The 16,637-nt window shown below is 35.5% G+C and overlaps 1 protein-coding gene across 4 annotated transcripts in view; it reads left to right on the top strand.

Moving 5' to 3' along the window:
* The window catches only part of LOC149803300 (DNA polymerase subunit gamma-2, mitochondrial-like), a 66,846-nt gene that overhangs the window by 32,170 nt on the left and 18,039 nt on the right, over positions 1-16,637 (top strand). Inside the window, exons 6-11 of one of the 4 annotated variants that reach the window (XR_016420184.1) lie at positions 1,940-2,045; positions 5,620-5,790; positions 11,033-11,173; positions 14,107-14,279; positions 15,071-15,131; positions 16,540-16,636. Coding sequence is in view for 2 of the 4 variants with exons in the window: in XM_089953000.1 (XP_089809126.1) it covers positions 1,940-2,045; positions 5,620-5,790; positions 11,033-11,173; positions 14,107-14,279; positions 16,540-16,636 (688 nt within the window). In the remaining 2 variants the exon portion in view is untranslated. Of the gene's footprint in view, positions 1-1,939; positions 2,046-5,619; positions 5,791-11,032; positions 11,174-14,106; positions 14,280-15,070; positions 15,235-16,539; position 16,637 lie in introns of those variants that run through there. The other 3 variants (XR_016420185.1, XM_089953000.1, XM_089953001.1) reach the window with 3 other exon arrangements.

Genomic DNA, 16,637 nt, shown 5'->3' with positions numbered 1-16,637 from the left:
TAAATAAAAATGGTGCATTAAGACATCCAATATGGCCACCTTGGCAGCTGGTATAAAAATGTTGTTATTGCTACTTCACCAGGATGAATGGTCATATCAACAAAGGGTTTTCAGTAAAAGATTTGTTATGATGTCTTATACTTAACATTGGGTTTTCAGTAAAAGACTTTTTATGATGTCTTATAATCAACATAGGGTTTTCAGTAAAAGACTTTTTATGATGTCTTATAATCAACATAGGGTTTTCAGTAAAAGACTGTCTTATAATCAACATAGGGTTTTCAGTAAAAGACTTTTTATGATGTCTTATAATCAACATAGGGTTTTCAGTAAAAGACTTTTTATGATGTCTTATTGGTTCTAAATAAAAATGTTGTTGATCTGATATCCTCAACAACAGTTAGCTTGAAAATCCTGACACTACTTCCCCTGAATGGAAGTCATATTGACTTGGGGTTTTCACCAGAAGACTTCTTGTGAATGTTTAATTGATCCTGAATGAAAATGATGCTAATGTGTTGTCCAGTATGGTCATATCAGCATGGGATTTTCACTAAAAGACAGTTTATTCTAAATGAAATGGTGCCAATCTGATATCCAATATGACCACCACAGTAGCCATCTTAAAAATTGTATAACTACTCCTGGACAAGAAATAATATTGCTATGCAGTCTTTGCCAGAAGACATCTTATAATGTTGGGTTGGTGCAATAGAAATGATGCACAGCCATTATGGCCACCACAGTGACCAGATTGAAAATCATTTTGTTGCTATTCCTCCTGATTGGATGGTTGTATCAGCATGGGTTTTCTACAACATTATTTGTTATGATATCTAGTTGATCGTCAATGAATTTTTGTTGTTGTTGTTGTGGGGTTTAATGCCATTTTTCAACACACAATAGGCTATACATGGCAGCCAGTATTAATGGTGGAGGAAGAACCCAGGAAAACCCTGGAAAGAACCACCAACCCACGAGAAGCTACTGGCAAGCTTTCTCACATACCCACATTGGCTGAATCTGAGACTCAAACTGGCGCAGACAGAGGTGAGATGGCAGTGATCCATAACGGAGAGTGCTTTAGACCACTCGGCCACTCGGGGCACCTCTGATCGTCAGTGAAAATGGTGCTTCTCAGACAGACAATATGGCCACCAGTGGCCAGCTTGAAAATCTAGTTATCTCTTCTCCTGATGTAATGGTCATATCAACATGGTGGTTTTGCTAAAATACTTGTTATGCCTAGTTGATCATTAATGCAAGTGATGCCAATTTGATATACAGTTTGGATACTGTGCTTTCACCATAAGACTATTTATCATGTCTGGTTAGATTTAAATGGAAATGGTATAAATCTGATATCCAATAAGGCCACTTCAGCAGCCATCTTGAATGTCTTGTTATTGTTTTTTAGCATGGGATTTCCACTGGAAGACTTATTTCAATGTATTGATGGTCCTGAACAACAATGGTGTCAATTTCATTATGTCAACCAAAGCAGCTAATTTGAAAATGTTGTTGTTACTGAAGAATATCAGAGATGGTTTCAACACTCAGCAGTTAAAAGGAAGAAATGGTCTTATCTTGAATTCTTGGAATTCAATTTTGGCCAGTACTTAGGGTGTCAGCCTCCTTGGGGAACTCTTGTTCTGAGTCTTTTTCTGTCTATTTGTATTTGCATGTCTTAGATTTCAACAGAAAAGTGAAGACCTCAATGGCATTATATTGTTTTATGATCAGAATATCCTCCTGTCATTATACAAACACTTAATATGTAAATAGTTTATAATTTAATCAAATTTAGTACAATGGTTATGATAATGTAGCATGTTTGTATTATTATTATTATATCATAAACCTTGTGATCTCATTTCCTCAAATTTAGTCATTTATATCCAGCATCATCTTGCTGAAAATTTTAAATATTTTCCTCAAGTTCCTGTAGCTCAGTGCAGATGACATTATTACATGCCTGCACCCCATCCAGTTCAAGTCGGGCCTTTGACCATTGGATGAGGTATCGCCTTAGTTGGTGGAAGAAGGTAATGTACTTTTCCATGTTGAAGTTCATGAAATTAGATACTGTAATATCATTGGTTTTGCGGGGGGGGGGGGTACATTTTTGTGAGTACTTTAATTCAAAGTTTGCATATTTCTATGTATTTAATTCTGTAATTAACATCTACAGACACCCAAATTAAAAACTAAAAAGAACAAAGATATGCTGGCAGTCACTTCAGTGGTTAAAACAATACATGTACCACCAGATACTTGCACTGAACATCAAAAAAGTAGCCATTGCAGCTGAAAACACTAAGCTAATTGGTCATGAAATTACACATGTGTGATCCCTTCCTATTCATAAAGTTGAACCATCACTACCTTCAGACAACCATGGGGTTAACAGAGTGGCTTAAGAGTGGTAACATTCAACTTAGATCCCCTTCACTTTGGATAATTGCATCATTCCATGTGTGAACCAAACACATAACCAGTTGCCTCTTGCTCAATGCATAGCAAGCAGTGTCCACATTTGATGCATTCTGAGCCCATCAGTGTGCAAAGATGCTAACTAAATTGAAAAACAAGGGAATCACTCCTTTGTTTAAGGCTGCCTCATGTGTGAACAAACTTCAACCACAAGACTTTATACTAAATAAAGACTACAAAGAATTAAAGTCGTTTTTCCACGTCTACATAGGTCATGGAGACCATCACATAAAATTTGAAGATTGTTGTATTAATGGTCCTTAAAACCCCATCAATCAAACCAATTTGTGTCTCATGTGAAAGATCAGACCTAATTGTCCATGACTTTTTGAGAAAACTGGACTTGTTTAATTCATTAATGTAAGGTCTATTTACCTGACAAACATCTGTGGCAGACTTAATTGACACAATGTCAACTCATTGGATTTGTCTGAAAAACAATGAATTGTGAGATCCAGTACTTTGATGTAATTAGTGTGGAGACTATGTAGACTGTATACTAAAAATGAAATATAAAATAATAAATGATACTAATATTAGACAAGAAGATTTAATGCTTATTCAGAATGATTCTTAATTCAAGTGAAACTGGTGCTGAGTCATATCCAAGACTTATAAAAATGGTGCTAACAGCTGCTTCACTTGGCACTCAGCATTACAAGGTTAGTTTTAGGACTGGTGAGCCTGGTGTCAGGATAATGTGACTGGGTGGGACATCATGCTACATGTCTGCAACATGATGACAGAGTGCTAGGCATCACTATAAACTGCCATACTGTGGACATCGTATTGATATGACTGAAAAATTGTTAAAGCTAAGTTAAAAATAAGTAAATACACACGCACACACTGTTGTTGAAAAATGTAAATCCTTCTGAAAGCACATCTCATTTTATCCATGCATACTTAATCCCAATGAACAACATGACTAAAATAGAACTATTGCTTGAAATATCATTATTAATGAATTACCTGAAAGCCCCTATCCTATTGAGAGCAGTAAAGACTGTATCCACTTAAGCATATATCTTGCCATCCAGTTGGGGGCCCAGAGTGGTCTAAAGCGCTCTCCATCACGGATCACTGCCATCTCACCTCTATCTGCGTAGGTTTGAGTCTCAGGCTTGGCCAATGTGGATATGTGAGAAAGCTTGCTGGTAGCTTCTCGTGGGTCAGTGGTTCTTTCCAGGGTTTCCCAGGTTCTTCATCCACCATTAATACTGGCCACCGTCTATAGCCTACATTGTGCTGAAAAATGGCGTTAAACCCTATAACAACCATAACAACAACCTGCCATCCAATCAGTTTGAAAGACAAAAACTTGGTGTATGCTTTCATTTAATGTCATTGTGGTTGTAATTATGCGAGTGTTTCCACATGTGTATGAATTATGACAATGACAATGCATTGTCTTCATTTTTTGTTGTTGTGTAAGTGTATTAAATGCTTTAAAGAAAATGGAGAAGTTATTTGAATTTATTCAGAGTTGAATTTCCAATGATTTTCTATAGGCTTATATAAAATGATAGCTTATTCACAATTGGACATCATTGCTTTTTGGGGTCACATGTACTGACCTCCCTGGTGACCTCAAAACACACCTTCTGGGTCTCAAAAAACCCACCATTGCTTCTCAGGGAATATGGCAGGTATGAACTGAGAAAATTGATATGGAAATAATTTTGTGATACTACTTTTGTGAAGTTATAGTTCTTAAAAGTTGTTGTAATAATTTTAATTCAATAAATAAGTACATCTTCATTTACTGAATATTACAGCAGCATGCATGTTGCAGTTTTTCCTACCAATGGTAGCTACTATAGATGTTGAGAAACAAATGTTTCTGACAAGAAATGTTAGGTTGGGGGAATCTTTGGCACCAAAGGACATTGTATAGATGTTGAGAAACAAATGTTTCTGACAAGAAATGTTAGTATGGGGGAATCTTTGGCACCAAAGGCAATTGTGGAATAAAGGTCATTGTGCCTAAGTTCTAGCATATCACCTGAAGAATTTTTAAAATGAGTTAAACTTTGGCACCAAAGGACATTGTATAGATGTTGAGAAACAAAGGTTTCTGATAAGAAATGTTAGTATGCGGGAATCTTTGGCACCAAAGGCAATTGTGACTAACTTATAACACATCACCTGAAGAATTGTTAAAATGGGGGAATCTCTGGCTGTAAAGGTTATTCTGCCTAAGTTCTAGCAAATCACCTGAAGAATTTTTAAAATGAGTTAATCTTTGGCACCAAAAGGACATTGTGCATAACTTGTAGCACATCTTGTAGCACATCACTGAAGAATAGTAAATGGGGGGGGGGATATATGGCGCCAACGGTCATTGTGTTTAACTCTAGATCATCACCTCATGTAGGTATTAATGTTTTTCTTTCATTGTTTTGTACTGTTTTTAGCTGGCTTGCATAGCTACTCGAGTCATTTTATTGATGACACATTTCCATCTGTTGGTTCATGTATCCTTCCAGTCAGTAAAAGAACTTTAGCATGGGTTTATGACATTTTTAGTTTTAATTTTGCTCTAGCTCAGTTTTTCAGATGCAATTTTATTATGTAGATTCATCAGAACAAGTATGTCCTTGTTCAGACCAAATTAAGCCATGGTAATATACGTTTTACTACAGCAATTTGCTTTAATTTTTGCATTTGACCCATTTTTGAATACATCATTGTCTCCAGTCATGAAACTTGATGCCTCATTAGGAATACTTAATAAATGTTAGGACAAAATTAGGTCACTATGACTTTTATTTTGCACACATGTAATTTGCATTTCTATTTGCATTAATTTATTCTCTTACACTGAACTTTTTACGGTTCATACAGACTGCCCTTGTTGATTTTATTAGTGGAATAGATTTGAATCAATCAGTCAGTATGTTTAGTTTGTAATATGTAATGGGGTCCCTTTATATTTAGAAAACAGCAACTTGGTAGTTACATGGAACTTTGGAGTATTTTTCCAGTTACTTGCATCTATGCAAAATAAAGACGTAAACAAAGATATGTATAATCATTGTAGCACAAACTTTTTGTTGCTACAGATAAGTTTTAAAAAAATTGCATGTAATAGTTGCAGTTGCAAAATTATGCATTGTTTTCTAGTTTGCTGTTAACCCCTCCAGCTTCACTGTGGAGAGAGAAGTAAATGGCACAGAGTCAGGGTCCAAAATACTTTATCAATTTCCATGGGGACAGGAAGCAATAGAAACCATCATAAACAAGGGAGACAACCCCTTCATGGCTGAGAACAAGGAACAAAGCAAAGAGTATCAGGTTTTATGGCCATTTGGTTTATTAATTACAGAAACTTTTATTTTACTGATGTATCACATCACTTGTATTTTTGCTGTAATAAAGAACTTAACATTTCTGGATATAAAAGCCATGTTTAAAGGTCTTACGCTGCTTATGATTCTCCTACATCATGAAAGATGCTACTGATTGCCTGTTGTCATTTCTAATGTCTAAATGTGTACAGTTGTATCTGACAGTTATACATATTTAGCCTTAATCTTCATGGACCAGAAGAGCTTACTGGATGGACTGTTGTTCATTAGCACTTCTGATCAGAAAATCATACCAACATGGGTTTTCATGAGGAAACTTATTATGAATTTTAGTTGGTCTTATATGAAACTCTTTTAATCTGACATCTGATATGGCTGCAGTGTCAGCCATTTTGAAAATCTTGATATCTCTAAGCCATATTGGCATGGGACTTCTCGCTAGAAGACTTATGATATCTGGTTTATCCTAAATGAAATATGTTGCAACCTCGACATTCAGTATGACTGTCCAAGTGGAAATCTTGCAAAATTTGCTATTGCCACCCGAATTGATGGACTACAAGTGGTCTTCACTATAAAATGTCTTATGGTGTCTGTTGGTCCTCAGTAAAAATGGTTCCAATCTGACATCCAGTATGGCCACCACAGAATTCATTTTGAGAATCTTGTTATTGATACTCTCCTTGAACATAAAGTCATATCAGCATAGGTTTTCACCAGAAGACTTCTTATGGTGTTTAGTTGGTCTTTAAAAAAATTGTGCTGTTCTGATATCTAATATGACCACTACAATGGCCATCTTGAAATTAAATTAGATTGCTACTCCAAGATGGAACATTATATCAACATTGGGTTTTCACCAGAAGATTTCTTATGGTGTCATAGTTAGTGTTATGGTTATAAACGAAATAACAGAAAGAAGCAAAACCAACAAGTTTTGTAAAACTTAAGAAATAATTTAATTATCAAAGTTATAAATGAAAATGTGAGAGGAACTTAAAGTATTATGACGTGAATTCAAAATAACCCTGAAAAGTTTAATGAAAGCCCAAATAATTGAAAGTTTCCGTATAAATTTCAAAACCAGAAATGTACTGGTCGACCAAGAGTCATGGCATTGTCAAGATGGCATCATCTAGAACTCCTTCAAATAATTCACAACATTTCCAGAATAATATTATAGTCCAAATAATGAGTACTTTTTTTTCCCACTGAACAGACCAAACAAATCTTTTTCCTCTCAAATAATATCTAAGTACAAAATAAAACACATCAACAGACTTACAACAGGAACGCATGAAATGAGGTTGACTCCAAAATCGGAATGAATCTGATTGCTCCCTTCTTTCATCATAAACACCTTTTAGAGTGAATATATTTCACAATATACCCCACATGACGAGTCTTACTACTCATTTGCCTTGGACCCATCAATGGAAAGTTGCTGAATCCTTCTAGAATCATCTAAACCCTGTCAGCCAATGAAAAATTTAGCCAAAGTCATTAAGTCTCATTATTACGGTTATTACAATGTGACCCCGCTATAACACGGTAGTTGGGAGCCATAGAACCCAACTGTGTTATAGACAACCATGTTACATGCAACCAGGTCAGTTAGCTGAATAAAATGATGCATGTACCCCAAACATTTTGCAGGGGGGATAGGTAATAAATACAGGCAGTAAAATACGTGCTTCATCGGCACAGTTACCATCTAAAATTGATGCATATTAAATGAGAAATAGTGAAAATAGAGAGGCATATATAATAGTTTACTTCATTTGGAGAACCATGAATTGGTACATATATGTGAATACTGTTTATATATACATGTCTGACATATAGCATGAATAGAGTATCAACACCATGTACTCACATGCAATCCTCATCGCATACATTGAATCCATAATACAAGTGATTCCATCAAAAATATGCACACACACAGATTTAAAATATTCAATAATTTTGTCAGAGGTCATATGGGTCTGAATTCATTGGAAAAATATAGCACAATCACGTTACGAATGACAAAGCACATTTACTTTTCAGTACGTTCCAAGTCAGTAAAAGTTACTTTGCATTTTAAGCCGCTTTTTGTAGCATTCATTAGCATAAACTTTTTCCCTGCAAAAAGGAAACTTTCACGGCACAGTTAACGTGTTCCAGTCACATTAGAAAATGCAAAAATCCATCAAATTCCATTACTTTTATTTAAGTTTGGTACTGACTTCCTTTGAAGAAAAGTTCTTTGTTTTTATTGAAGACTGTAATCAGCTTTCTTTGATGAAGGTTGCATGCATTATTGAAGTCACTTTTATAGGACAGCTTTGGAGAACCAAACAAATGCCCATTTCTTATTGTGGCAGAAACATCAAATAATTGTATTGAATGATTTGTTCGATCTGATGAGTACGTTTTCATAACAATTGGTGTAACAAGATAACCGGGTGGGATATTTCGGATTGACAACAGAACACGTTTTGACGACAGATACATATGGTTTAATGTGGTGATTTATATGAGCAGTAGTTTATGAAGATGTGTGCGTATTTATAATCCAAATATTGGATTTATTTAACATAAAACGCACAGATTCGAAGATGAAAATAAAAATACCAATAAATTAGTTCAGTAACACAAAAAAACACAGGATAAATGATTCACAAATGATTCAATAATGGACAGATGAATATAGTTCACTCAAATAGTAAACGATGCAAACTTTTTTACTCGTAGTAAAAATGTATACGCTCAGGTAGCGAAATTTAACACAAAAAAACACAAGAACAGATATACCATCTATCTTTCCAGTCCTAAATGATACACTGGGTCTTACTAACCCAAAATTAGCATACAGCTAATAAAATACATGTATGGAGATACACTCCATGCACCATATCCGCTCCACAGCTCCTACGAATCAATTTCACAACTGCTACAGACTCCGGACCCTCGGAATACTATGATCACTCGGAACATTAGACCCTCCGGACACCCTGGTCCTTTGACGGCTTTACAGCTGGGTCACCTTAGTCACTCTTGACATTATACACTCCAGACACTAAACATTAGACATTCCGGCACCTTAAATGCTCCGGACAAACGGACGTTTCTACAGTCAGACAACACCGGACACCCCGGATATTCCTACCCTCAGACAACACTGGACACCCCGGATATTCCTACCCTCAGACAACACCGGATATTCCTACCCTCAGAACAGCCCTACAGCTGGAGTTGTGCGAATCCTTTAAGCAGGCCGCTTGCTGACAAAACCATTAGTATTGTAAAGACCCTTTACATGCAGTAACGTATTTATACCTTTAGACTTTTCGTTTTGCCGTATCGAAAGCACCTTGCACGTGTGGCATAGGACAAATTGTACTCACAATTTCAAAATGCAGTAAACCATATATATAATCACCCTCGGGTATCGTTGTACAGCAAAAAGAAACGAAACCCGAGTACATGTATTTAATGAATAACATTTACACCATTCCGTGACAATCGATGCTTCAGAGGTAATCTGTTTCCTTTGAAATTTCAGCAAACTATTTAAAAGGAATTGGCCATCATTTGGTCTATTCTAGTTACTGTTCCTCCCTGCCTGTTGAATAAACCAATAAATAAGATGCAGTATTTTTTATTTTTTTATTTTATTTTTATTTTACATTTGTGGTAGCAGCGTGATGCTGCCTTCCACGCATGCAACAGAAATTTAACAAAGGGTCAACAGACAATAGAGATGCAGGTGTTCAGGTCTGATGACAGGGATTATCACAGAAAATGTGAGTGTTGTGAAGGATTTAATTCTGAGTGAAAAGAAGAGGAATTTTACTTACCATCCACGTACAAATGTCAGTCTATGTGAATATATTAATTACTGGCAAGCGGCTGAAAATCCAACGAAAGATAGATTATGAGATAATGCCTTGTCTGGTTGATCTCCAATACCAGAAATGTCAACAACAAAAAAGTGGATATCTCACAGCATACAGTACTCATGCTAGATGTCAAGATAAGTGGATTATTATATAACAATGCACTGTTAAGATGGTTTGTCAGTATGGACAAAGAATTTGTTTATGTAACAATAGATAAATTTTAGTGCATAAGTTTGCTTCCTTTCATGGGGCCTCTGAATTTCTCCACTCCAAATCAATGGTTGTATATACAAGTTTAAACAGCCAACAATGTTGCCAGTAAAAAAATCGCCAGATGATATATTTTGCTGCCAATAAGGAAAGAAAATCCAAGTTTGTGACATTAGCAAAGCCCTACGCAATCCTAGAATAAACATTTTATGTTATTTTTGTATTTTTAAGAAGAAAAAAACTATTTTTTTCATGTATGAGAAAAATACATATAAAATTTCAGAAGCCACACCACAATTGTCTTGTATTATTCATACGTGATCTCTTCCCCAAAATGATAATAAACATTTTACGTTTTTTTTCTTCTCATACTTTTAAGAAATAATTTTTTTCATGTACGAGAAAAATACGAAAAACACATGGATATGAAATTTTGGAAACCACACCATGACATATCTGAATTCATATTATAACAGAGCATGCTATAGTGGGGTCACACTGTATTAGTATTGTCAATACATACATAAGTATCTATTTATAGATCCTACGTAATCTTATCAGACTCATGTCACATAGGCAAAATCTAATTAATAATATTTGGTACAATTTACAGCCATAAATAAAAATTCCAAAAATTAAATTAAATCATATACCAGGTATTACAAAAATATAGACATATATAGCTGTTAGCAATATATAAAAATGGTGCCAATCTGACCACAATGACAGCAGCCTGAAAATCTTGTTATTGCTACTATTCCGAAGATGGGGTCTTCGCCAAAAGACTAAATATGATATGTTGTTGGTCCTGAATGACATTATATAACTGTCACAGTGAACATATCGAAAATCTTGTCTCTAATTCTCCTGAATTGATGATCATATCAACATGAGGTTTTCACTAAATGTCTTTTAGTGGTGTCTAGTTTGTCCTAATGAAAATGGTACCAGAATGACATCCATTGTGGCTGCTACAGTGTTTGATTTGAAAATGTTATTGTTCAGTAATACCAGATATGGTTTCAATGCTCAGCAGTTAAAATGAAGAAATGGTCTTATCTTGAATTTTGGGGGGATTTTTTTTCAGACAGTATAGTGTCAGTCCTTTTGATGGAGTCTTGTTTTACTTTTCAGTTCAAATTTGAAAGAAAATTAGTTCTGCCCCATCTTATAGAGTGTAGTACAACATTAGAGACATCTATGATGGCCATCCTGACTGATGCCTACATGGAGAAAGATGTCAATGGGAAAAAAGAGTCCCCAGTTCATAGAGTGGTAAATTATCACTGCAAAGCTCCCTGTTCTAAAATTTATCAATTTGCACTGCAGAGTTCCCAGTTCTTAAAATGGTAAATTAGCACTGTTAATGTACTTACAGTGTGATCACGATTTACGTGAAGGTTACATTTTTCAAGCATGCGCATATTTTGAGATTCACATAAATTGAAATCATTTTCTCCTTATAAATTCAGTATGTCAAACTTAGGGGATGCTTCTTCTGCAAATTAGATTAAAATAAAAAAATAAAGTTTTCCTTAAAAAGCATAGGGAAACGAACTTAAAACATAGGAAACATAAAATAAAAACATGAAATTATGAATTTTAATCAACAGAACATATGTACGTGTAATTAAAAAAACAAAAGCTGCATTGAACAGTAGTGTTGATAGTATCTTTGAAACTCTGTAGAGAAAAAACGTTTACATATCCTGTTCGGAACTGTCTGTAGAGACAACAACATGGGATATGCTAGGGCCTGCAGGCATGCCACTTGAAGTGGAAAGTTCATCAGGAAATGACACTCTGAAGAAAGAGTCCAGCATAGTCTGAGTCTTAGCTTCTGTTATTCTTGTAAAAGCTCTTCATAACAAGAAACTACATTCATAGATTTGCATTGAATAAGTGAACTTCAATTCGTATCTGGATCATTATCCTCCATTAAAAGTGCAAGCAGCAGTGACATGACATACAATGTCAGACAAAACTTTCAATGTCCAAGCATGTTGCTGCTCACAAGCCTCTTGCTGCCTTGCAAATGCTTTTTGTTCTTCATCAAAACATTCTTGTTCCAAATCCAACAGGTCTTCATTTGTCAACTTCTAAGCATCGGATTCCAAAAGCTGCTCGATGTCAGTCTCTTGTAATGTCTCTTCTGCTAGTCTGACTTTGACTGCAGCCTTTACACTGGACTTATTTGCTAATCCAATGGTCTCTTTGATATCTAAGCCATCAGAAGAATGATACAACTGTTGACAAAGTTTTTTCCAAATGCTATTCATGCAATATGGTGAAACCTGCCATGACATTTTTACAAAATGCAAGACATCCTTGATAGTAAATGTCTTCTAGTAATTTTTCACTGTGATGTTCTGTTCATTTGTTTGCTTCACCAAATAATTTAAAACTGATTGCAGATAATACGATTGAAAAGCCTTTAGGACACCCTGATCCATTGGTTGCAATGGGGATATGGTATTTGGTGGCAAATATATGACTTTAATGTTTTAAGAATAGTCTTCAATAGTTCTAGGATGGCTGGGGGGCATTGTCTAAAAATAATAAGATTTTAAATGGAATGCCTTCTCTCTGGCAATAGTTTTTAACTCAAAATGCAGTTCCTTCTCAAAGTATTGCACTGCACTGGTCAGACACCCTTTTTTATTAGTGTACCAGTAGACAAGCAACTCTGATAGTTCATACCTTCAAGGCCCTGGGATTTTCAGATAAATCAAGAGAGGCTTCAACTTGCAGCCACCTTCTGCGTTGCCTCCCAGGAGAAGTGTTAAGTTGTCTTTAGCAGCTTTAAAACCGGGTGCAGTCTTGTCTTCCACCGAAATGTAAGTGCAGTCAGGCATTTTCTTCCAGTAAAGGCTGGTTTCATTGACATTAAAAATCTGCTTTGCTGAGTAATCCCCACTTTCAATAATTTTCTGCAGTCTGGGGGGAAAACCTCTTGCTGCTTCTTCATCAGCTGATGCAGCTTTGCCACTTGTTTAACATTTTTAAAGCCAAAATGAAAACGTCCTTTAAACTTGTGTAACCACCCAATACTGGCATGAAATTCTTTTTGATCACCTTCTTCAAATACTTTGAGAACTTCATACAGGCTAGAGGCTTTAGCACACACAATTGCTTGGACTTAGAGGAATTTTCTTCTTATCAAGCCAAGCTGCCAACATCATTTCCATCCTTTCCGCTATGTCTGGGTGGGTATAGCAACTTTTCTGGTTTGAAAGGGAGGTTCCAACTTTCACAGTTGCTTTTGTATTTTCTGCACTGTCACGTATTGTTCTGCACGTACTTTCACTAAGGTTCAAAGCATGTTTTATCATGGCAGTACTCTGACCAGCTTCATACCTTTTCACCACTTCAAGTTTAACCTCTAAAGAAATAGCCTTCCTTGGTTTCTTCGTACTATCACTTGCTTGTCTTTTAGATGCCATCACTAAAAATGTTCCAAAATTGTAACAAACAATTTATACATATACATACATACATAGCGCTGAGGCCACAAAAAACAGAATGGTGGGGGTGTAAGAGCTGGGAATTGTGGGTAATGTTTGCCTGCAATGGTGGCACAATCTATATGTATGAGAGTTATCTCAATAGTAGCGATCCTTTTCGCATTTTTCCATCTCGTTTTATTTTGAGTTCGCATAAATTCAGGTCATGTAATCATGATCACACTGGATTGTCAGTCACTTATTTGTTATATAACTTAATATAAGAAATATTATGAAGCTGTATATAGCAGTTTCTCTTCCACCTAAAATCACTTTGTAACAGAAATTTTTTTCTCATTATAAGCCTATGATTTTTAAAAAGCCTATACACTACTTTACAAAACTGGATAAAAGTTTTAACTTTGACTGCCTTATTTTTATGATGAACCTTACACTCATCCATTACATATTTTATCCAGACATTTGTCTCATTCTTACAACGTTTCTGTGTGTTGCATACATTTCTATTATGAGACTCAGACAGACTAGCTTTTCTGAAAGAGGTGTGTTGCATCAATTATATTTATTATGGGTCTCACTGATAACCATTTGCAGTGACAGATTTAATGTCAGCATGCAGAAATGTATAGAACAATATATTCTGTTTTAGTAAGATACTCCTAAATACTTCTATTAATGAAATTTCTGTTCTGTTGCATCTTTTTCACTATTGATTTTTGAGCAAAAATAACTCTTTAAATGTAGATGCTACAGATTCACCCTGCTCTTGCACCCTACAAGATTGCCACGGCAACCAGTGGTAGCAAAACTAGAGAATTGCAGGAGGTTGCATCCCATATCGCAAAGGAGTTCCGCACAGAAGGTGTTCAAGTTCTTCACACACAAGAGGTCAAACCCCTTGAAAAACACTATACCAGGTTTGCTCATGCAGAAATTATTCTAATTGATTGCAAAAAAATATCCCTCAACTTGGGTGCATGCTCAAGATTGTAAGGACCCAAAAATATATTTTATTAAATTAAAAGTGAAAACAGAATGCAGATTTTTTTAAATAAAAATTGATGAATGAATTAGTGTTGAACTAGTTTAAAGGATAAACTGAATTCACTTTATAAAGCATTTAAGTCATGAAGAAATAATAGTAATAATTATTTAAAAAATTGATTTTTTAAAAAATCTACTGGTTTAGAAGTCAATCTATAGATAAAAATAAGTAAATCTACTGGTTTGAAATCCTGGTTCTGTCACATATATGAATAATGAACAAACAGGATGTTTTGCAGTTTCATGCACTACTACATGTACAATTGATCTTAGGTTGGTTTTGTTGGATTTAACACCATTTTCCAGCCCATGATAGGCTATACATGGCAGCCAATAGTTTTGTAGTGGTAGATCTGTGAAGAGCCAGAAACCCACAGGAAGCTACTGGCAATCTTTCCCCTCTACCACTTTATAAATGTGAATGATTTGTGACATGTATGTCTATATTGTTATATCAAATCATTTTCAGATGAATGCATGCAATATTTTAACAAGAATTATGAATAAAAAGTACATATATAATGATTGTAGGTATTTTCCTTAATCACTGTTGAAATTCTACCTTGAAAATTGGTCTTGCACAAACCTGTTATGAGAGACCACCTTTTGTTGGCAGAAGGAGTGGTCTCTCATGACAGGTTTAACTGTATTTCCTTGTTTCCAGGGCATAACGGCTAAACCATTCAAGATATATATGAATCATCATACACCTATTAGTCATCCAGGTACGTGACTCAGCTAGCATCACTGGACATGATTATGCCTATAAAGTGTTGCCAGAAGTTGTGGAACACTACAAAACCACCTGTCCATGCACCAATAATTGAGGTATCCACCTCCTTAATTACATTATACTGGCACCATCTTTACAGAATGATCCACACTTTGCCACATCGTCCATACAGTCCTGATTTAGCTCAAAATGAGTTTTTTCTTTCTGAAGGCCATTCACTGAGGGAGAGATGATTTGAAAGCTGCCATGTGCTTGGAAGTCAGTTTTCCAGTGCATGTACAACATACCAAACATTATTTCCAAAATGGCATTTAATAACTGGAGAATCAGACTGAGAATGCATGGAGTGTTGTGGGGGGGATGCCTTGACATACTGTTCATTAATGAAGAACTTTCTTGTACAGCACACTAATATTCAGAACTTTTTATAAAACCTTCATTGATCAAGATCTGGGATGAGTTTGATGATGAGCAACATTCATGTTTATTAATGAGTTGTCATGCATGATTTTTTTATAGCTAGCTACCACTTTAGATTCCATATTTCCGATCAGATTTTGATCAAACTTGGCATAAAAGCTTATCTTATCTAGATCATAGACTAATTTAGTTACGAGCATGAACTTCTCCAACTCATTGACTCTAATGACTGAGTTGTTACTATACTAGGGGCAGTTTCTGACCAGAGTTTGATCAGACATGGTATGTATGCTATGACAATTAGATCTCATTTGAATTTGATTATAAATATGAATGACATCTGTCCATATTAATGAGACATTTTGCCATCTGATTGGCTAAACATATACACTATCCAGTGGATGTTTAGCTGATCAGATTTGGATCAAACCTGGTCAGTAAACTTATATCAAGATCTTGTATGAATTTTACTACAAGTGACACCTGTACATATTTACAAGTGAGAGTATTTGGCTCATTTTGGCCTCTTATCATAGAGTGCATTCTCAGCTTGAAAATTTGAGTGGCCGAGTGGTCTAAAGTACTCTCTGTTACGGATCACTGCCATCTCACCTCTGTCTGCAGTGGTTCGAGTCTTGGATTCAGCCAATGTGGGTATGTGAGAAAGCTTGCCAGTAGCTTCTCGTGGGTCGTGGTTCTTTCCGGGATTTTCCCGGGTTCTTCCTCCACCATTAATACTGGCTGCCATATATAGCCTATCGTGTGCTGAAAAATGGCGTTAAACCCCACAGCAACAACAACAACAACAGCTTGAAAATTTAGGATCAGGAAAATGAATCAAATGAAATAATGATTTATAATTATTAACAATTAATTAAAAATTTAAAAATTGGAATATATTATCATTTTATTATAAAAAATGTTATAGACCTTTGTTTTTTATAAAAAAATTTGGTTAAAATAGTTTTGCATTATTTCAGAAATGATGAGCTGGGGATTCCATTTACTGTGATAGTGAATGACACAACGCTGGACTCGGGACTGGTTGCAGTCAGGGAAAGAGACACTGCTGTTAAGG

This window comes from Sinohyriopsis cumingii, chromosome 3 (genome assembly GCF_028554795.1).
Source record: "Sinohyriopsis cumingii isolate HCF-2022 chromosome 3, ASM2855479v2, whole genome shotgun sequence".
NCBI lineage: Eukaryota > Metazoa > Mollusca > Bivalvia > Unionida > Unionidae > Sinohyriopsis > Sinohyriopsis cumingii.
This window is presented reverse-complemented; position numbering and strand designations above follow the sequence as displayed.